The sequence below is a fragment of the Stenella coeruleoalba genome, assembly GCF_951394435.1.
Source record: "Stenella coeruleoalba genome assembly, chromosome: 2".
NCBI classification, from domain to species: Eukaryota; Metazoa; Chordata; class Mammalia; order Artiodactyla; family Delphinidae; genus Stenella; species Stenella coeruleoalba.
The window spans coordinates 8,795,233-8,816,308 of NC_137147.1; the positions used below are offsets into that span (position 1 = coordinate 8,795,233).

The 21,076-nt window shown below is 46.3% G+C and overlaps 1 protein-coding gene and 1 long non-coding RNA gene across 2 annotated transcripts; one reads left to right on the forward strand and one right to left on the reverse strand.

The window, feature by feature from the left end:
• Window positions 1-722: 722 nt before the first annotated feature.
• On the reverse strand, window positions 723-9,774 carry GLRX5 (glutaredoxin 5). The gene is made up of 2 exons (XM_079914426.1): window positions 9,427-9,774; window positions 723-1,363 (listed from the first exon to the last, which is right to left on the reverse strand). The coding sequence occupies exons 1-2, from the start codon at window positions 9,710-9,712 to the stop codon at window positions 1,185-1,187; spliced, it is 465 nt and encodes a 154-aa protein (XP_079770552.1). The 5' UTR covers window positions 9,713-9,774; the 3' UTR covers window positions 723-1,184.
• Window positions 9,775-9,963: 189 nt separating this feature from the next.
• Window positions 9,964-15,917, forward strand: LOC307182836. The gene is made up of 3 exons (XR_013827273.1): window positions 9,964-10,731; window positions 11,565-11,750; window positions 14,449-15,917. It is a non-coding gene; the product is annotated as an uncharacterized lncRNA (long non-coding RNA).
• The last annotated feature ends 5,159 nt before the right edge of the window (window positions 15,918-21,076 follow it).

Sequence of the window (21,076 nt, forward strand, 5' to 3'; positions counted from 1 at the left end):
AAAGGCCCCATTTTTAAGGAATAAAAGACTCACGAGATCCCATTCCTTGGACGGCTGCTAATGCTGCTCCTTGTCCAAGTGCAGCGCAGGTGGCCAAGCACAGGTCTTCAGAGAAGGGCGAGCGGGATGCCCCCCTCCAGCCTCCCCACCTCACTTCTCGCCAGTCCGCCCAAGCCTCCAACTGGATCATCAACACCTCTCAGCGTTCACAACACTTACTTCCCTTCGGAAAATTAGAGTACAGCTGGATGGCAATTTTTGTGGCAAATTTAACAGAAGAGTATGAATGAGAATCACTCTTAATTCCTAAAATCAAAAGGTCAGAGGTGCTAAAAGTCCTTATTGACTGAATGTCTGTGTCCCCTCAAAATTCCTATGCTGACATATAACCTCCAAAGGGATGATTTTAGGAGGTGGGGCCTTTGGGAGGTGATTAGGTCATGAGGGTGGAGCCCTCATAAATGAGACTAGTGCCCTTATAAAAGGGACTCCAAAGAGTTTCTGTGAGAACACAGTGGGAACACAGCTGCCTGTGAAGCAGGAGCAGGCCCTCACCATACACCTGATGTGCTACAGCCTTGATCTTGGACTTCCACCTTCCAGAACTGTGAGAATCAGTATCTGTTGTTTATAAGTCATTCAGTCTGCGGTATTTTGTTATAGCATCCCAAACGGACGAAGACAAATACTTATTGCTATTCAGATTAACAACTCACACGTGGTATCCCTGGGTTGGCAGTTTATTTTAAAAAACAACACCCCGGTTATCTTATTTTCTTCCTTGTCCATCGTTTTTCTTAACAGAACAAGTTACAAAAAATTAGGGATGGAGGGTATATGATCTTTGCAGACTGACATATTTGCAGAGGACTCATGAATAATAATGATGATTCAAAAGCTCCTAGGTTTACTCCTGAATCAAGCAAAGAGCAAAGGACAACATAAGAAGGAATCGTGTGTACAGCAATCTCGTCGTACAACATTGATTATGACAGTGCAGTGGTTACAATTACGTTCACGATAGGATATTCCTTGCTCAAACACCAGACATGCTAAAATCACCAGGCTGTTTGCAAACTGGAGGAATCAGTGCAAACAGTCATCTGAGGAGCAAAACCCAGAATCGGGAAGGCTTTTCTGGCAGTGAGATTCTGACCCCAGCGGCTTCCTCGCGTGGGCCACCCTCACTTTGAGTCTTGATCTTTCTTTTCATCTAAGAGGGCGGAGCGGATCCCCAGCTTTTTCAGTTCTTCCACCAGGTCCCCATTCTGGTGCATCTGCAGAAGAATGTCACAGCCCCCCACGAACTCGCCGTTGAGGTACACTTGTGGGATGGTGGGCCAGTTGGAATAGTCTTTAATGCCTACAGGGAAAGAACATTTAACCGTCATTTCAGTGGTCAAATACTTGTACGGCAAAATACGTTTCCCTGCTCCTAGGGACACCCCGTAACCCTTCCTGGCTCCCCGTCCCTGGGGGACCGTGTATTTGCTACAAAGAGCATAAGCTTTTGAGTTGAATGGACCGCTGACTCTTCCAATTATAAACAGTAAGGCCTCCATCCTCTGTTTCCACCCTTATCTCACAAAGTTTTTATGAGAATCAGGTTAAGTAAGGCTCTCATAAACTACCTGACACACAATCAACCCTGGATTAATGGCAGAGAACTTGACTGGTTAATGCAAGTGACACAAGATACAGAAGGCTATATTCCCCATGCTTCTGCGGGCCACGTTTTCAGCAAAACAAACAAACGAAAGAAATGCCACTCCATTCCCAAATGGACTACTGAACGTGGATCCGTCATGGTAACTCACTGGCACACTGGGCAGCCCCCACCTAATGTTTCCCGTGCCTGTCTCAGCTGGTGAATTTACAGACACTGAGTCATTGGCTTTGATCTTTAATAATTCTTTTACCCAAAGAAAAATCCCTCTCCTGCGGCTAGACTGTGGCCCTCGTCCTATTCAGCCCCTCAGATGAGCTCTCCATGGGACAGCTGATCTGACTCAGCACAGAACTCGCAGGGACTGAGTGAAATGAAGGAAAGGCCCAAAGCGCATGAAGGTCCACGTCCTGGGCCAGGCACAGGGCCACGGGGTGAGACCCACTCCCTCCCTAAGAGACAACGGCTTTGAGGACACACCGAGATGAAGCATGTTCAGGGACAGTGCAGCCATGGGATGACTCTGTGCAGTGCTGCGCCACGAGGATGATGGCTAGGAAGGAAATGTGGTTTCAATCTTAAGGCAGAAAAGATCACTCACTCTTTTCTAAATTCCTCCTTACCTTTTACTTCCTTTTCTACTCAGAGGTTGAGATGAAGTATACTTTTTTAAATGTACAAATAAATGAAACAGAAAAGTCAACAAAGTCTTCAGGCAAAAGACAGTATTTCACAAATTTTAGAAATCAGTCAAGTGGTGGTTTTTGTGTAAACAAACTAAAAATACAAAACCTTTTTCTTGATGCCCTAGCATTTATTATCAGATGAGTTTTATCAAATAAGATTACCAATATGAGTTATATTACGAATAACCTTCCCAAGATACCATGTGTTTTTCTCTTTTAAAAGTCACTGCTTTCTAAAAAACATCAACTTCGCTCTAACCGACAGCGCTAGAGGGCCCCCAGTAGAGACCTTTATCTTTCTTCCGCAGACAGACTTCATGGAGAGAGAAATGGTTACAACGTTATAGGCCCTGAAAAGCTCACTTCTAAGCCACTCTGGGTTTCTGTTTAAAAAAAAAATCAGCTAGAGGTTTGGAGGTTACCAATAAAGGGCAAATTCCATTAACCATCAGAATGCCTTTATATTTGAATACCCTGATGAATTCAAGTTTTTTGTTTTTTGGGTTTTTTTTAATTCAAGTTTTTCATCACTCTGATGTTTGGTGCTACATAAACAATTACTTAGCATGTAAGCTCTTTGTTTTGGATTTTTTTTTTTTTTAAACTCTACCCTCAAACACAAAGAGTCTATCAGAACTTAACTTTACGTTTCCAATAACACATCTTTTTTTACTTTATGATGCGGGGAGATTAAGAAACGTTCAGAATATGAACTTTTTACTTCTAAACTTTCTTAAATATGTTACATTTATGTACATGAACCATTTATCTGCACAATATTATATCTGGGTTTTTTTCCAATTAATAATACACTGCATTAAGCTTTTCATGGCAATGAATATCTACTGATTCTTTTGGCGAGTGCCTACAATTTTTGAAACAAACCCAAGGTGAAAACAAATTTGCCATCTGAGGGCCACCCAAAACCACGTTTAATCCTAAAAAGTACAATTTTTTAAAATAAAATCTTTGTTGAGTTAAAGAATGACTTGCTTTCATCAATCGTTTTTATGGTACTACACTCAACCAAAGCGTTAGGCAACAACTAAACATGACATTGTTGCAGACCATACACCTCAACTATAAGGGAAGGAAGGAAATCCATCCTAACCACCGAAACTACCAAAAATAAGTGGGCTTTCCACCATCCTGAACATCCAACGTACAGTCACATGCAAGGGAGGCTAACTCCTTCCAAACCCCTTGGCCTGTGACTGTCCTAATAACTTCAAGAACTCAGAAGAACCCACCTCAGAACACACGGCATCGTGACAGCATCCAAGGTGCCTACCAGCTGATAGTTTATCAAAATAAAACTTAACTACTTCTTTAATTTTTAGATTATCAAGTGTTACAGGCGGCTGTTGTCAAAGCAAGGCTCTGGCATCTCTCCTAAAAACGATGCCATTTCCCATGTTTAAAAAGTCTGACTACAAGTTTAAATATTTAAGGAAATACCCAAATTGCTTCCTACAGAGTGAAGTGAGAAACTTCCAGTAAGGCTACATTCATGAATTGAAAACTAAAACAAATTCTGTCAATTCACAATTAATTGTTTAAACATGGCTAATTTTTCTCACCCTTTAAATTTTCAGTAACTGCAATATACAGTGATAATTCTTGTAAGTATCACATGGAATAACTCAGAATCAGAGAGCAACTCTTGAAAATTAGAAAAGCATACCCAAGAATGGATTTTAATGATAACCATATTTTATAGATGACAAACTGTGATTCAGTTGGGGACAGAAAATGGTGACTGCCAAGTTATATAACAGGTGACACTAGGACTGGGAGTGAGGAGGCTGTCTTACAAAATCTGTCCTACATACACCTACTGCCCCACCACGAAAATGTCATGCTCTGAAGTATCAAGTGAGAGGGGAGAGAATGTTCTGGAAAATTCCCTTCCAGAACTTTCAAAAGGTACTTTTCAAAATTCATGACATTTCAGAACATTGGACCCCATTCCTGGTTTGGACAATAATCGTAAGAGCATCACGATTTTTCCGGTAGATTTTCAGTACACGAGCTTCAGAGTCTGACGCAGGTTGATGCCAACTCTGCCACTTAACGAGGCTCTGTTCCTCAGGCAAGTCATGTCACCTCCTCCTGGAATCACGTATTTCTCCATCGTCCTTAACTTAAGAGAATGACGTTAGCACTGCCTGACAAAAAGTAAACCGCGGTGCCGAGAGGGTCAAGGCGCTGGTTTGGGGTCAGCAGACTGTGGCTGGCTGGCCTGTAAATACAGTCTCAGATAAATCTGCTCATCTCTCAACCTGTTTCCTTTTCTGTAAAATGGGAATAACTCTATGCCTCACATATTTGTTATGAAGATTAAATAAGATATAATTGGTGAAATGAATTAAGCTCCCACAGCGCCAGGTGCACTGTGGCTACTCTCTCCACGTCAGTGTCCTCTACCCCACCCTCCACAGAAATGCTCTCCTGACAATGTACGCAAGTAAACGCAGGGAAAGAATGCAGGAAAGAATGCATACCAGTGAAGCATGCAATGCAATAATAAAAATACCATTTACTGAGCTAAGGGTTCCTGAGTTTCATACTCTAAGTCTTTCACATATCTAATCTCATTTCATCTTTACAAAATTCCTACAAGTTATGTATAATTATCCCTATTTTACAGATGAAGAAATGAAGGCTCAGAGAGGTTAAATAACTTAACCAGCGTCACAGTGCTGACATACGGTAGAGACAGGATTTGAGTCCAGGTGTCTAGGAGTCCAAAGGCCAGGTTCTTGACCACCAGAGGTGGTCTCTGGCCGGAGGCTGGCATCTGTCACTCCTGCCCCACTGTGAGCCCCACCTGCACGACACATGGATCTGCAATCCATGGGACTGTTCCACATCTTTAACATTTATAGACACAAACGGCGTTAAGCCACAATTACCCTTTTGTAACTTGCTTTTTGACTAAGCATCGCCTTTTTTGAGAATACATCTAGATTTTTTTTTTTTAATTTTTAAAATTTTTGGCTGCGTTGGGTCTTTGTTGCTGTGCGGCTCTCTCTAGTTGTGGAGAGCGGGGCCTACTCTTCGTGGCGGTGCGCGGGCTTCTCATTGCAGTGGCTTCTCTTGTTGCCAAGCATGGGCTCTAGGTGCGCGGGCTTCAGTAGTTGTGACTCGCGGGATCTAGAGCACAGGGTCAGCAGTTGTGGTGCATGGGCCTAGTTGCTCCACAGCATGTGGGATCTTCCCAGACCAGGGATTGAACCTGTGTCCCCTGCATTGGCCGGTGGATTCTTAACCACTGCGCCACCAGGGAAGTCCCTAGATCTAATTCATTTTAACCACAATTTAGTTTTCCATCGTGACTAAGCTACAGTTGGTTTCTTCAGTCTGCTGCTAACAGATCAAGATCTGTTCTTGCCCACTTTTCATTATCACAAGGAACACTGCAGTGCTCACCCTTACATGCATCTCCTAGCTCACATGCAGGGGACAGTCTCTCTAGACAAAGGGGTGGCAAACTACAGCCTTCGGGCCAAAGCCGGTCCACATCCTTTTGTAAATAAAGTGTTATTGGAACTTCGCCCCGCTCATCCGTCTATGTGTTGTCCCTGACTGCTGTACACTGTAACAGCAGAGCTGAATAGGTGTAACAGAGACCACCAGGCCCCCAAAGCCTAAACTATTTACTCTCTGGCCCTTTACCAAGGAAGCTTGTCGATCCCTGATGTAGCCTAAATAGCCGGAAGTGAAAGAGCTGGGTGTTCAGCTCTGTTCACCTTCAACTTGACTGGGTACTGACAGTCACTCCTTCCAAGTGCGGGTGCCACTTTATACCCCCATCTGCAGCATACAACCTGCCCACCAGACACCCGTGCACACTTGTTAACTGCTTTTTAATGCTTACCAACGTCATAGCTCTACTACTGCCTGAAATTCCTTGATACTGGAAAGGCTGGGCATATTTTCAAATACTTAATAACCATTCAACAATAGGATGATGGGTATTCATTCAACAGACGCTGTTCCCGACTCGAGGAATACAGCGGTGATCTGAGTAGGCAGAAATTCGAGTGTCTATAACGTTTTTAAGAGCAGGAAAGAGAGTTTATGATAAAATGATAAATAAAAGAAGCATTTATTTATTCATTAAAACACGCACTGAAAGCTCGCTTTGCATAAGCATCACACACAGTGCTCAGGGAGTCGCAGAAGACACGTTCCCTGCCCTCAGGAGGGCAAAATGCTATATATAGACATGGGTGATCTCAACTCCGTTAAAAAAGAAAAAAAAAAAACTGTTAGAAACTAGATCCAAATGTTAATAATAATGGTTTATACGGAATTACAGGGGATTTTCATTTTATTTAGATTTTCAGTGTTTTCCAAATTCCTCCCATGAGCACATGTTACTTTTGCCACTGAAAGTAAAGATTAGTCTTTGTTAAGACCAAGAGCAGGATATGGTGACATCCATCCACTGTGACCCTATGTGGCCGTCTTGTGGGTGCTCCAGATTTTTAGAAAGGAACAAACCTTGAGGAAGGCCAAAACGCAAAGCTGCCTCAGTCTCAGGCCTCAGGCTGACACCTCTGTGCATCACACTCCCTGGACCCAGTGCCCAGAACTAGGAGACAGTGTCTGAGGGTCTGCCTCCGACTTGGGTCCTTTCTAAAACTCAGCCTTCTCTGGCACAAGAAAACAGGAAAGGCCAATTTTGCAGAAGCCCCTATCCTGTTACTAGAAGTGACCTTGGGTCTGGGAAAAGTTCACAGACATATCTTTAGTTGGCAAAAGCAAGCATCAGACAGGCTGTCAGTCTCTCCTGGTAAAGCTGAAGGTGTGGAGAGCAAAAAGATGAAGAATCTTCACGTCTTAAAGCCTCAACCTGGCGAAACTACTCCCCACGCTAATAACATGCTTACACCACCCTGCCCTAGTCTAGAGGTTAATACTTACCCTAAGGTTTACTTTTCTAGGCAACGAAAGACGGGTTATGTTCAATATGTATGCAACACACTCACTAACTAAAAGGAATGGTCTGATGAAGCTCAATGGTCAAGGAATTTAAGGGTTAAATTCCTGTTGCTACTGTTTGAACACTTAAGAACAGAAGACTGGAAGTCAGATACATAAGTGCTCTCGGCAAACATTCTTATTCCTGCTGTTACTTTCAGTTTACTGGCCATATTCCAGTATAGCCCATCTCCGGTTATATTTCAGAAAAATGTTTTAATTCAAGTATAGTTGATGTACAATGTTTCAGGTGTACAGCAGAGTGATTCAGTTATACCATCTCTGGTTATATTAAACAGGAGAACAGAAATTCATAAACCAAAGACTCTCAAAACTTTAAGCTAAGCAAGATATCAACAACACAACGTTCTACTAAGGACCACAGTGGCAATTTGCAAGCGGCCTGAGGCAAGGTCCCAGCAGAAAGATTACAGAGTAGTTTCTCCTATCTTATCTTTTAGGCAGAGACGCCACTGCTGCTGCATGAAGACTGCAGATCACCCTGTATGTGAAAAAAGCCAGCAATTGGTAGCATTCCAGTACTCCAGGAAGGGAGAAGGATCATGGGCACAGCACACGGAAATATTACATATGCCTCCTGGTAACTCTAAGCTGCCTTCACTCCTTGTTTCCATCCACCAAAACCGAGAGTTCTATAAGGATCAGATTCCATGGGAAAAAATACTTTTAAAACCATAAAGTGCTAGTAATAAAATGGTTACCATTTAATGGATGCCTTCTGAGTGCGAGATAAGAGGACAAGGCACTTTCTAAAAGTTTTATTTTCCCTTTTTTCCTCACAAAACCTTTGCCAAGTGTGGTTTCATTATCCTCATATTACCGAAAAGGAAAATGCAGTCATGAAACTTGCCTCGGGTTGCACAGCTGATTGGCCAAAGGAGTCTAACCCAGAGCCTTTCCCTGACGCCAGCCTGTCCCATCTCTGTTGGAATGACTATGATTGACAACTTCAAATGTAGAAGAGCAAAATACAGAATTCTGAATGTGGACTACCATAGAACCTGAGGCCCTAAAACACTTTTTAGAACACTGTCACTAAACAACATCAGGAAACTCGGGGAGAACTCAGTCACTGAAAGTCTAACTGGAATGCCACCCTTCAGGGGGTACAGGCACGGTCCCCCCATGCCTCCGACAACCCCACCCACCCCAGCCAAGGAGCAGACCCAGGTGTTCTGGCCTCTCTCTCCTCCCACACTAAGATAAAATAGAAGAATGCAGGTAAGGTTCTCAGCAAGGTGCTCATCAGAAAAGATGCTAGTTAACTGTCAGGGCCCTCCATCCTCCCCTCTGGGCCACTGAAAAGTCACAGACACTACTGTGTCTGCCCCAGACCCTGACCGGTTCCTGGAGCTCCAAGTTTGAGTGAGCTAGGGCCCAGGAGTCATTCTTCGTCCCTCTCCCCACAAGCCTCTCCAATCCCTAGCCGCCACAAATCTCCCCCATCCTTGAGTATCTAAAAATAAATTTCATGTCTTTTTCTCCCACACAGATCCCAACTAACACCTGTCCAACAGCTGTGTCAACCGCTCCTGTAGCAGCAACAGAGAACGGTCCCTGTCACCCCGAGCCTTGAGGCACGACAGGCCAGCCTCTGAGCCCCTAGCCTCAGACAAGGGCAACCTCGACCCTCCCCCCGCCATCAACAGCACCTCTCCTTATCCACGAGGCAGGGCAGCCCCTCAAAGTGTCCCCGAAGTGCTTACCTCTAATGGCTCTTCTTGTATCCCTCTCCGCCCACTTCCCCAGCCCTGCAGAGCAGGGAGTCAGGCTGCTGACCACGCTCCTTGGATTCAGCCGAAGAGCACTGGCCCCGAAATGCCTTTTTCAGCTCAGAGTGAGGACTGGGGAACCGCTAGGACTTACTCCATTGCCCATGTTAGCCCAGAGGCCCAGATCCTCGAGATCCAGTTCAAGTCGATCAGGCCCCCACCCTAGACCCGTGTGGAAGCTCGTGTCTGAACTCCCCTCGAGCCCCCGGACGGACCTTGCCCGACAGACCCTCGACCCCGCAGAGTGGCCTCGGCCGGTCGCCCCCCAGCTCCGCCCCCAGCCGGCTCTGACCTTGCCTGAGCTGGGGGTCGTCCAGCACGTTGTAGGCCGCGTAGTCGCGGACGCCGTGCAGCCGCAGGATCTGCACCACGGCGTTGCTGAAGCCGCACTGGGGCTGCTCCGGAGTCCCCTTTAGGAAGACCACCACCCTGTTCTTCTTCACCAGCGCGTCCAGGTGCTCCGACGAGCCGCTGCCGCCCGAGCTCGACGCCCGCACGCCCGGGCCCCGCAGGCCGCCGCCCGCGCCGCGCCCCCAGCGGAGCAGAGCCGCAGCCGCCCGGCCCAGGGACCCGCTCATCCCCGCACGCTGACCTGAGCTCTCGACGGCCAAGGCCCTGGGCGAGCCAGCCGAAGCCTTCCCGGGGCCCGGCCCGCGGAGGCCCGGCCCGCCCCCCGGAGGCCCTCATTGGACCGGCGACGAAAAGCTCTCCGTGATTGGAGAACCCTGGCCCTCAATTGCTGGATTCCACCAATCATGTTACTCGTCCCGCCCCGACAGGTTGGAGGCGGTCCTTACGCCTGAGCCGCATTCTATCGCCTTACCATTGGCCTCCGGAAACCGTTTTGTCAGTTGATTGGAGAGAGTGGATGTCCATCAGGGTCACGCTCCGAGGCAAGGGGAGGCGAAACGAGAGGGAAGACGGCTTCTCTCTGAAGGGTAGACGGGCCTGCTGGGACGCTCCGGGAGGACTTGGGACAGGCGCTGGGCGGGGTTTCGTCGTTCCGCGGAACGCCGGGAAGGGGTCACTTCCAGATGAAGGTTCCGGTTCCGGTGCGGGCGGAGGTTGCGTTGCTACGGCAGCGCGGTTGGCCGGCCGCTGGTTCTGGCGTTCCGGGTGGTGGGGGGGCTGGAGCAGGCTTGGATCCGCCGTTCCCGGCTTAGGTGAGCTTCCCGGAGCTTCAGTAAGGCCGCGGCTGTTCGCGGCGAGAGCAGGGACTGCGCCGGGCTCTGGCGGCCAGGCCTGCCCGGGGCTACGGCGTCGGGGCCCGGGCCGTGTGTCGCAGCCCTCCTGTGGTCCCGCTGCCCCCGTGGGAGCAGAGGCCCAGACCCCTTCCCGTGGTTCCCGCCTCTGCAGCGCGATTATTTCACTAAAACAACTTTGATTTTTAAAGTTTGTAAAGAGCTCTCGTCTGTGTGATCGGGGCTTCGCTGACTTTCCAGCCGACCTAAGCCCCTAGGCTTGGGCCCAGGAAAGGTTGAATGGGGAACTAAGAAAGGAATTGGTTCATTCGACAGACGTTTTCTGAGCAGCTGCTGCGTGCAAGGCACGGTGCCGGCGCGGGACCTGTGCCCAGAGCTTGAGAAATGAGAAGCAGGTACAAATCAATGTGAGGGTAGAGAGGAGGGAAGGGAAGCCTCCCTAGACCCACTGCTTTCTCTGTTCTCCATTGTGCTTAGTACATCTTGACATATATTTGTTAACTTGTTTATTGACTTCCCTCCCAGACTGTCAGCTTCATTCATTATTGTATTCTCAGTACGCAGAACAGTGCTTGGAACCTAGCGGTGCTCACATTGGTGGAAAGAATGATCCCAGAAGAGCGGGGCTCAGTGAACTCGCCACGTGGTCTGTAGTCTTGGAGCGGTGCTGGGTTGGTGGTACCCTAGAGCACACCAGACTTGCAGAGAAAGCATTCTCCAGAGGAAGCTGAGGCATGGCTGCTCAAGGGACAGCAGTGCCATGTGCAATTTTCCTCTGATAGTTTCCGATTACTGTTGCCACGGTGATAATGGCTGTGCCATGTCATTATCTATCAACCGACAGTAAGAGAAGCTTTTGCAGTCAGATGTTGTTTAACAGATGGAGTGGTTTCTGTTGGACACTAAGTACTGCTACAAATTACTTTGTTTTTAAACCCTAAGTATTTAAAAAGTTGTGGCTGGAGGTGACCTGGTTCTGCTTTGGAGGTGCTCAGGTTTAAAAATCAGAAAATTAGTACATGTGCTGACAGCAAGTGAATCTTCCAAATAATTGTTCACCGGGAGACTTGAGGCCAGTAAACGAAAATAAACTCAAGATGTTACTCAGAAGTGCTCCCCAGTGACGTATTTGTTTTATCCCCGTGGTTGTTATTGATGTTTGGTAGTTTTCTAATGTGGGACCCAAAATTGATCAGCTTCTTAAAGAATCCTTTTTTTTCCCCTCTAGAGTCATTGATTCCAGGTAAATCAGAGGAACAAACATCATACAGAAATATACAGGACAGTAACATACAGGAAGCGATGTGATGTCAAAGCTTAACTGTTGTTTCAAAAGTCCAGCATCTGGTGCACCTAACAGTAGGGGCTGTATTATTTGCAAAGTCACCTAACTTTTACTCATATTTATGTTCTGGTAAGTTTGTTTTAGTTTTTTTTTTTTAATAAATATTGGCAGTTCACTCCAGAAAACCTGAATTGTTTATTGCCTACTCTGAACTGTCTCATTCCGCTCTTGCGTTAACTGGAATAGGGAGAAGAATTTGCAAACTTACGATGTGAGGATCCAGAGACGTAGTGCTAGTCATGGGGAGTGTCATGTCACTTATCTAGTGTGTGATACTGGCTTTGCCAGTACAGTTGGCAGACATTTTATTAAATTGAGAAAATACAGCTGTCATTAAAGGTTAAGAGTAGTTCTTCAGCAGGAAGAATATAAAGCCTGTGTTCTCCAAATTTATAATAGAGTTGCTGTGTACAGTCGAGTATGATAATGACATCCATGAAATGCAAGGAAAGCAAGTCGGGGCTCTTTCAGGGAGCTAAGTGGGATGGCTTTGATAGTATCGACCAAGGCCAGGAAAAAAGATCATGTATCTAGACCAAAGAAATTGAAACAATGCACCTAAATTTAAGTTTCTAATAAAGCAACCTAAAATGCAAAATGTTGTATGTGTTGAACATACTGCTTTCTGTCTTTGACTTAAAACCACTCATCAAGTATTAGCACCAAACATCAGTGACTTACAGAATCGAAGAAAATAGTGTTCAAAATATTTCTTCCAAAGCACCAACTTCTTATATATGATGTGGCATTTGAGTTACGAGCTTTCTCATTAGAAATTCTGTAGTGAGAAAGTATGATAAAAATACACTTCTTAAACAGTTGTAAGAAATCTGCATTTATGCTCAAATGCATTAGGGTGTTTTTTTGTTTGTTTGTTTGTTGCGGTACGTGGGCTTCTCACTGTTGTGGCCTCTCCCGTTGGCGGAGCACAGGCTCCGGACACGCAGGCTCAGTGGCCATGGCTCACGGGCCCAGCCGCTCCACGGCACGTGGGAGCCTCCCAGACCAGGGCAGGAACCCGTGTCCCCTGCATCGGCAGGCGGACTCAACCACTGCGCCACCAGGGAAGCCCCATTTGGGTGTTTTGAACATGGAAGTCACCATCTTTATCAGTTTGTGATCTCCCATGTGGACATTAATGGGGAGGTAGGGGTGGGAATTACAGGAAACTTAGGAGAATCCTAGGATTTGGGGTCACAAAGTGTAATTAGACCCCAAACTAAATAATCATACCATGTAAACATGCTGACTCAGGCATCCTAAAAGTGTTTTTCTTCCCTGTGCTTATTTATAGATAAGCCTTTACTATATATAGTAAAATTTCTCCTTTCTCCCCACTCCACCAAAAGCAAATTCACTGTTGAACCCATAATTAAAACCTTATAAATTTGAGATCATTTCTTCCTATATATCAGCCCTAAATGAAGAGTCAGGATTATTGAGCCTAAGATGAAACTTTGCTTGAACACTTAGCAGGTCAGTGTTTTCGTACCCTGACTGCAGTCCTAAAGGTCACGCTGCATTCTGACAGGGTGTGGTGGTTGTGCATAGGGCACATGACCCAGAAGCGTCTAGGTCTGAGCTGGCCAGAGCGTTCTGCGAGCGTCATTTTAAGAGAAGTGGCTGCAGGTGTTGCACAACGGGTTGAGCCACCAAACATTCCTGAGCTGAAATGGCATTCGAGACCCAGATTTCCACAGACGCAAGCTGAAGCTTGAGACCGTTCTCTGTGGTGCCCCTTAGCTGTTCAGTAATTTTAGAGCATCACTGCAACCCTGGAATTAACGTGATTCCCTCAGAAGTAATTGTTATGTGTGAGAAACTGAGGCAGTGCCCAGCCCCCTGAGAAAATGTTTGCTGACCCGTAATGCAAAGATAGAAATGCCTTTGCAGGGACTTCCTGGGGGCGCAGTGGTTAAGACTCCACACTCCCAATGCTGGGGACCCAGGTTCCATCCCTGGCCAGGGAAATAGATCCCATGTGCATGCCGCAACTAAGGAGCCCACCTGCCACAACTAAGACCCAGAGTAACCAAATAAATAAATATTAAAAGAAAAGAAAAGAAATGCCTTTGGGATCTTCACTACCTCTATCTGACAAGACAGCTGGGTTTATAAATACTTCTCTGGCCATGGGAGTGGCCTCAGTTTTGCTAATCGCAGGTTCTCACATCATGTGGGCTCAGCCTAGAGGCAGGAAGGGAGACCTCATTCGGGCCCCCTTCCACTCTATCACAAAGGTCCTGCTCTCCTCCTCTGGGTAGAATGAAGAGAAATGATATCCTGTAAGTTTAGTTCAGTCTAGAACACACTGTGGGAGATACAGGTGAAAATGGATTCCTGAAGAGGCACTTATGAAAAGCCTGGATGTCACAGCAGAGCCTGATTCTGTTCTGGGATTTGGACTGTAGAGGTGTGCGGCCTGGCTTCAGTCCTAAGCATCACTTACGAGCTCTTTTGGATTTTCCTTGGAATTTTCTGCCCCTTACATCTTCCCCTTCCTGGATTTGTGAAAAATGTCTTTGTGACATCTGCAAAAGGTAATGCCTATTTCAAGATGTCTTTATCTAAGGATTGCAGAGTTTTAGTGAATCACTCTGTACTCTATTCCTCTGCTCCTAGACATTTACCCCCAAAATATTGGCATGCATGTGTAGTACAACAAACTGGTTTTGTGTACATGAATTCATTTGAAACTTGCATTAGCCCTAGGATAATAGTTCTCTGGCATTTTGGTCCCTAAATTAAGTTCTCTTTTCACTAAAAGATCCCACATACTGTGGAGCAACTAAGCCCGTGCACCACAACTACTGAGCCTGCACTCTAGAGCCCACAAGCCACAACTACTGAAGCCCGCGCACCTAGAGCCCGTGCTCCACAGCAAGAGAAGCCACCGCGATGAGAAGCCCGTGCACAGCAACAAAAACCCAACTCAGCCAAAAATAAAAATAAATAAATTTATTTTTTTAAAAAAAGAATGAACCAGAAGTAAAAAAAGAAAGATTGTTAATAACATCTTTTTGACAGACTTGAGCGCTTTGGGTTCCTCTTTTTACCTTCACAAGCACTTCTTAAATCTTACTGTGGAATCGTAGCGAAGCCAGCAAGTCCCACAGAAAATTAAATATTCCTGAATTATCTCCAGGGTATGTATGTATTGGATACAGATGTGATTTTTATGCTTTGTGAAACTAAACTGACAACAATTTCACTGCAAAACTCCAAGGAAACAAATAACCCATAGCTTTTCACTTCTGGAAGTTTCATTCTCTTTTGTCCCCATGCTGCTTTTTCTCAGTGAGGCCTGAAGTCTCTGGCTATATATAGGCTTTTAAACTCAGACATCTGCTGGATTTTGTTCTATTGAGAACTTTATTTCGAGGGAAAGAGCCCAAATCATATCTCCTGTCAGGTAATATTAAGAATTAAGTGGTAATCATAAAACATGTTAAGACTTAAGGTGATAAAAGAATTGTTGAATTTTCCTCAACTGTCTGTTTAGTGAAAGATTTTAATGTTTTGTGTTATGTTTCTTTTTTTTTTTTTTGCAAGCAGATAGATTCCATGATTCAAACTGTTATTACATTTCCAGCGACTTCTGAGAAGGTGCCCAGACCACAGAATTCAGAAAGCAAGGAGCCAGTACTGTTGTGTGTCACACTTGCTAGGAAGATTTATCTGTTGGCAGGAGTCTGTGTCTTCCTCTGATAATCACTGAGATTGCGGCCAGACGAACACTGAGAAAATTTTATTGTTTTCCTTTGAATGATGGCTAAGATGTATTGCCAAGGCCATAAATATTCATTATGTTGAGTCAGAATTTCATTTCACACTTCAACCTTTGAGCCTTCATAATTTCAGGCTTCAAAATTAAATCTTGCTGTCATGGGAATCCACTGCTCTAGCCTACTTCAACAAAGTAGCTAGCGAAGGACCCCAGTTTCACGGATTGGGGGAGTGGGTTGGAAATGGGCTGACATTAACTGTTCATTTTCCTTTGCAGGAAAAAAACTGGAGGATTTTAAAAAATATTTTTTCCTACTCTTATGGCCAGAAAAATCCCACTTGCTAATTCTAAACTTTACACTTTTTGAAAGTGTACTCTGCTGAGATAGAATTAATTGATACCAAATTTCTGTGAGCCAGAGTTTTGGAGTTTTAATAAAAGACTGTATTATAAACCAGTTACCCTGTAATAAATAAATAAATAAATAAATAAAAGAAGGGGGGAGCATTTTGCATAGGCTGCACTTGCAAAATTGAGTCACCAAGAAAATTTTGTATCAAAAGCCTTGAGAAGGTGACATACTTGCAGGCTTTCTCCCCTCTCCAGACATCCAGTGGCCTGCACTTAGTGTAACTAAGCACATGTCAGTCCACCTGGTGAGCTATTCCCATTGGTTCATCTCTTCATACTGCTGAGCTGCAGCTCTGTGATGGTTCGTGCATACTGCCGGCTGGTGGGGAACAGGGCCAATAATACCCTCCTACTTGAAGGGATTTTTTAAATTTTTTTTTTTTTGCGGTACGCGGGCCTCTCACTGTTGCGGCCTCTCCTGTTGCGGAGCACAGGCTCCGGACGCGCAGGCTCAGTGGCCATGGCTCACGGGCCTAGCCGCTCCGCGGCATGTGGGATCTTCCCGGACCGGGGCACGAACCCGTGTCCCCTGCATCGGCAGGCGGACTCAACCACTGCGCCACCAGGGAAGCCCTTGAAGGGATTTTTTAATCCCTTCTTGAAAAATAACCCATCATCTTTCAAAATCATTCTGTATTTTGAGAAACTTGGAGCATTTCATAATGAGTCTCTGCCTTACCCCACGAGACAGGTAGGGGGCACTAGTCTGTCTTACTTAGGAAGCAGGGGCAGCAAGAGCCAGTAAGTGCTGTCGGTTCAGTGCACACAGTGTCTAGCCGGTTTCTAGGAATCGGCTCTCACTTCCCGTCCAAGTCCTGTTCTAACTTTAGGGAATGGTTTACTCTCTCAGTTTTCTAATATTACAGCCACAGCAGATTAGGAGCAGTAAATTTAAAAGGCTAGCACTAAAAGCAGAAAGAAGCAACGACTAACAGGTTAACAGGAGATTTTTTTAAATTGAGAAGCAGATATTTGGGGATTTTCCTCTTTTTTTTTTTTTGAAAAGTCACATTCTGGAAGCGTTTGGTGTAAGCAGGGGAAACATCCCTCACATGTCACAGTTCCTTGAGCATTAGAGCCCTGTGTAGTAATTCTAAATCATCCAGAAAAGGAAATGGTATTTCATGTGCTTTGGTTAAGAAGTCAAGGAAACGTAGTATATATTAGATTGCCAACAAAAATTATACAGACTCATGGCCTAAGGGGGTTGTGTTAAATAAATTTCAGAGGAATACTTTCTTCCCTCATGCCAGATAAACAGAGTTTTATTTCTACTTTTTTTAAAATATATTTTTATGTCTTTATTCATTTGGCTGTGCCGGGTCTTAGTTGCAGCACTCAGGGTCTTCGCTGAGGCGTACAGGATCTTTCGTTGCGGCACGTGGGATCTCGTTTCCTGACCAGGGATCAAACCCAGGCCCCCTGCATTGGGCGCACGGAGTCTTAGCCACTGGACCACCAGGGAAGTCCCTATTCTACTTCTGTTATGTGTCTCATATTAGTCCATGATGAGCACTTAGAAATACTTAATACATTTAATTAGGTGGTGAGGTATTGAATAATATGGGCATAAAGTTGGGTTTTTCTAAACTGTATGAATCAGTTAGGGCTTGAGAGCTCAGCTACCATCAGGCCTGGAGACAGCTGCGCATAAAGCAGTTCTGCAAACCCTGGATACACAGTCATCAAAGAATATAACCACTGTGCGTCCTACCACTCAGCCCCATTTTACTACTTTTGGGGATGGAAACCCTTTAGGGGTTTTCTGTGTATCACAGTTTAATTTTATGCCCTTACTGCCCACTAGACCATCAGCTTCTAGTCCAACAGAACTCATTTTTTCACCCCTGGTCCTTAGTACTACGCCTGGCACTTAGTATGTGCTCAATGCATAACTCCTGAATGGAGAACACGTGACATGGTAAGCAATGCAGGACAGTATCTCAGAAACCCCAAACTGCGTGAAACTCACAATACTGACCGCAGATGCCATAGGAGGGAGAGAAACATTTGGCCATAGAGCTTGTGCTAAGCAGGACATGGAGTGGAGTAAGACACTCCCACTGCCCGGGACCTCACCATCTTATGATGAGGACAGATGCAAGAATGTCACTAAGTACTGGAGAGGGCTGAGGGTGTGGGCCCCGACACAGCGAGTCAGGGCCTCAGGGATCAGAGCCAGTCGGTAGAGGGGCTGGTGTTTGACTTGAGTGTTGACGAAGAGGTAAAGAGCTGCTATTTAAAAAGGAAGGACAAAAAAAATTAAGAGAAAGAGAAGGACATTCCAGGGAGAGTACAGCCAGGGCAAAGGCATGAAGGCCCAGGCGTGCTCTGGGGGCTCACCAGGCAGTAGGATTTTGTCCTTGGGTTGAGAGAAGATCACAGAGTGTAAGCAGCAGAGTTCTTGGGAGATGAGCCTGGTAGGAATGTTGATGAATTGCAGGTGGCCCAGACTGACCGAGGGAGGCCAGTCCGGAGACCCTTGTAAGATGGAACGATTCCCAGGCTCTGGCTTGTGTGCTAGGGGTGAAGGGTAGCAGTGCAAAAGCCACGTTCCACAGTTTGATGGTAGGACTGACAGCATCTGGTGGCTGGTGCGTGTGGGGACGAGGCTGGGAAGAAGCAGGCAGGACTCAGGCTTACTCCCAGGTTCTGGCTTAGCCACTAGAGCTCCTGCCTGCTGAGGAATATGGGAAATACCGGGGGAGGAGGAGGGAGGGTTGAAGGGGTGAGTCATGGGTTACTTCTGAACATTCTGAGTTTCCAGGAATCTGAGGGGCATCTATCTAAATCATTAGGTTATGTCTGAAATACTGGGGGAGATGATTGCCCGGGCAGGTCTGGACCTGATGGTAAAAGAGATTCGGGCAGGGAGAGCAAGAAAAAGGAAAAACCAGGGATGAAAGCTGGGGGATGTGTGCAGTTAGGGAAGGACAGGCCCGAAGACGAGAAAGGAGGCAGGAGAAATGAGCAAGCACTTGCAGGAGAGAAGCCCCGTCAGGGCTGTCAGAAGCCGAGAGAGGCCAGGTAAGGACCCAAGTGTCCCCTGGGTTTGGCAGTGGAGGTAAGCGAAGCATGGCTGTGGGCTGGGCAATGAGGGCGTTCCCCAGCCTTGGGCAGCTCCCTGAACCTCTCGAGTCTCTGGAGCATGAAGGAGCTGGGCCAGTGGATATAGTGTCTTCAGGCTGCTATCTGTGGGCGTGCACCTGTGTTTCAGGCCATCTTAGAGTGTAAACTGAGCGGACAGGGTCCAGTCCTTTGCCCAGATTTGCCAGTGACACAAACAAACATTTCAGCTGGGATGATGAAACAGCCCTGATTGCTGAAGCAGGTGAATTAATCCCGCTGGCGCAGCATCAGCAAGGACCTTTGAAATACCCAAGGACACAGGGTGTGCGTGCTGCTCTCTCCTGCCTGTTCACGGGGGCTGCTTCTGTCTGCTGAGTACCGATTTGAAGAGCCAGCAGGTGCATTTGGTGGTACTTGCCGTTTTTCTCTGCACACCAACTCGACAGCATCAAAGAAGAAAATGAGGATTAAAGTTCTGTAAGATTCCAGGCCAGGTGCCAGGGTCTTGCAGTGCAAGGACTTGTGGCAGTCAGTTCGAAAAGCGTTTGTGCCGCCTGTGTCTGGGGCCAGTTTGCAGCAAGATTCTAAGGTTTGCTGGAAAGAAGCTCCTGCCGTGAAATGGCCTCTGCTGGGGAAACACCAAGCATTGTCATCGAGAGCAACAGGTTTCATACAGGTGTGCGGATCTATTTGACACAAGCCTCGCCAGTCCAGTAGAGGGGCCAGCCATGCCCCAAGTGTGGGTTTCCCCCGAGCAGAGCCCAGCCGATTGCATGGTGATGGGAGTGGCACAAATGCCCTGCCCTAACTTGGGCGCAGAGCCCCCGCTGCCCATCCTGGGCACTCTGCCGATCACACTGAGCTTCTAATATTATCACACGTTCAGAATAGCCAAGGCCGCCGAAAGCAAGGAGAGAACATTTCAGCAGATTTCCAAAACATGTCTCCAGGGAGCAAAAACAAGAAAAGATTTCTCTTCCTTAATGGAGACGTCTTCCTTACCCACAGCCTCTTCCTGAGTTGGTCTGCCATGAACTTTGGTTGGCAAGCCTAGTCATTGGAGGGTTTCATTTCCCAAGATAGCACACGTTTGCACAGAACTTCAAGTTTGTAGCACATTCTCACGGTCCTTATTCTCTGCGATCCTCATGACAGCTCCTACGGGGATCCCAGGGCACGAACTGGCCCCATTTTGTAGATGTGGAGGGGTGATGACCCGCCCTGCACTCAGCCAGCTGGGGAATGCCTAGCCCCGGAGGTACCACGTCAGGAGATTTCCATCCAATGAGCTTTTCACTCTGCGACACCTCCCCCCTCCCCATGCCCCTCTCCCCCCACCCCGCACCCCACCCACCCCTGGCTTCGCAACGCTGACATTATCACGGCTGCATTCAGGTTTCAAAACAAAATCAAACAAACAAATAAGCTGGGTTCCTAGTGTGCCCCGTGCCATTGTTTAAGGCAAAACAGTGAAGCTGGAAAGCCGAGCAGCTGTCAAGGCTGTGACAGAAGAGTAATCACACATCTCACGTGTTCAGCACCAAGGAAATCGCTGAGCGTGGCTGTGACTTCCCTGGTACAGAGCAGTTCAGAGAACTCAAAACCACAATCATCACACGAGATGAGCTCAGCCAGCCCTGCGTGTTTCATGGTACATATGAAACAAGCTCTGATGTTTTTCTCACTGTATGTGCAGGTGATCAGTGTAACTGGAGGGCTCAGCCCTGCTGTTTACACTCCCTGATACACACACACACGCACACACACAGCAGACCTCCAGGCTGGTCCTCTTCATTATGTGCAGACTTTCTCTTCCGTTACTAAGGCTGGTGCTGTTCTTTGCAAAGTACTTTTAATTTCTCATCAGTAAGCTTGACCCATAAGGAACGCATCACAATAATGAAGCCAGAGCTGTAATGTTTGGGGTTCATTGTGGCTCTGTGTAAAAATATAACCTAAGACACAGATTGGAATTTAATCATGAGCAGAAAATGGCCCTCCGCTATTGCTACCAGGCAGACGGAAGGGGCAGTGATTATTAATAAGAGTGTAGGCTGAAGGCAGAGTGCCTGGGTTTGTACCCCAGGCCAGTCATGTGATAGCTGTGTGATGATGAGCAAGTTACTACCCTCTCTGTTCCCTCATTTGTAAAATTAGATAATAGTAGCTACCTTGATGAGGACTAAAT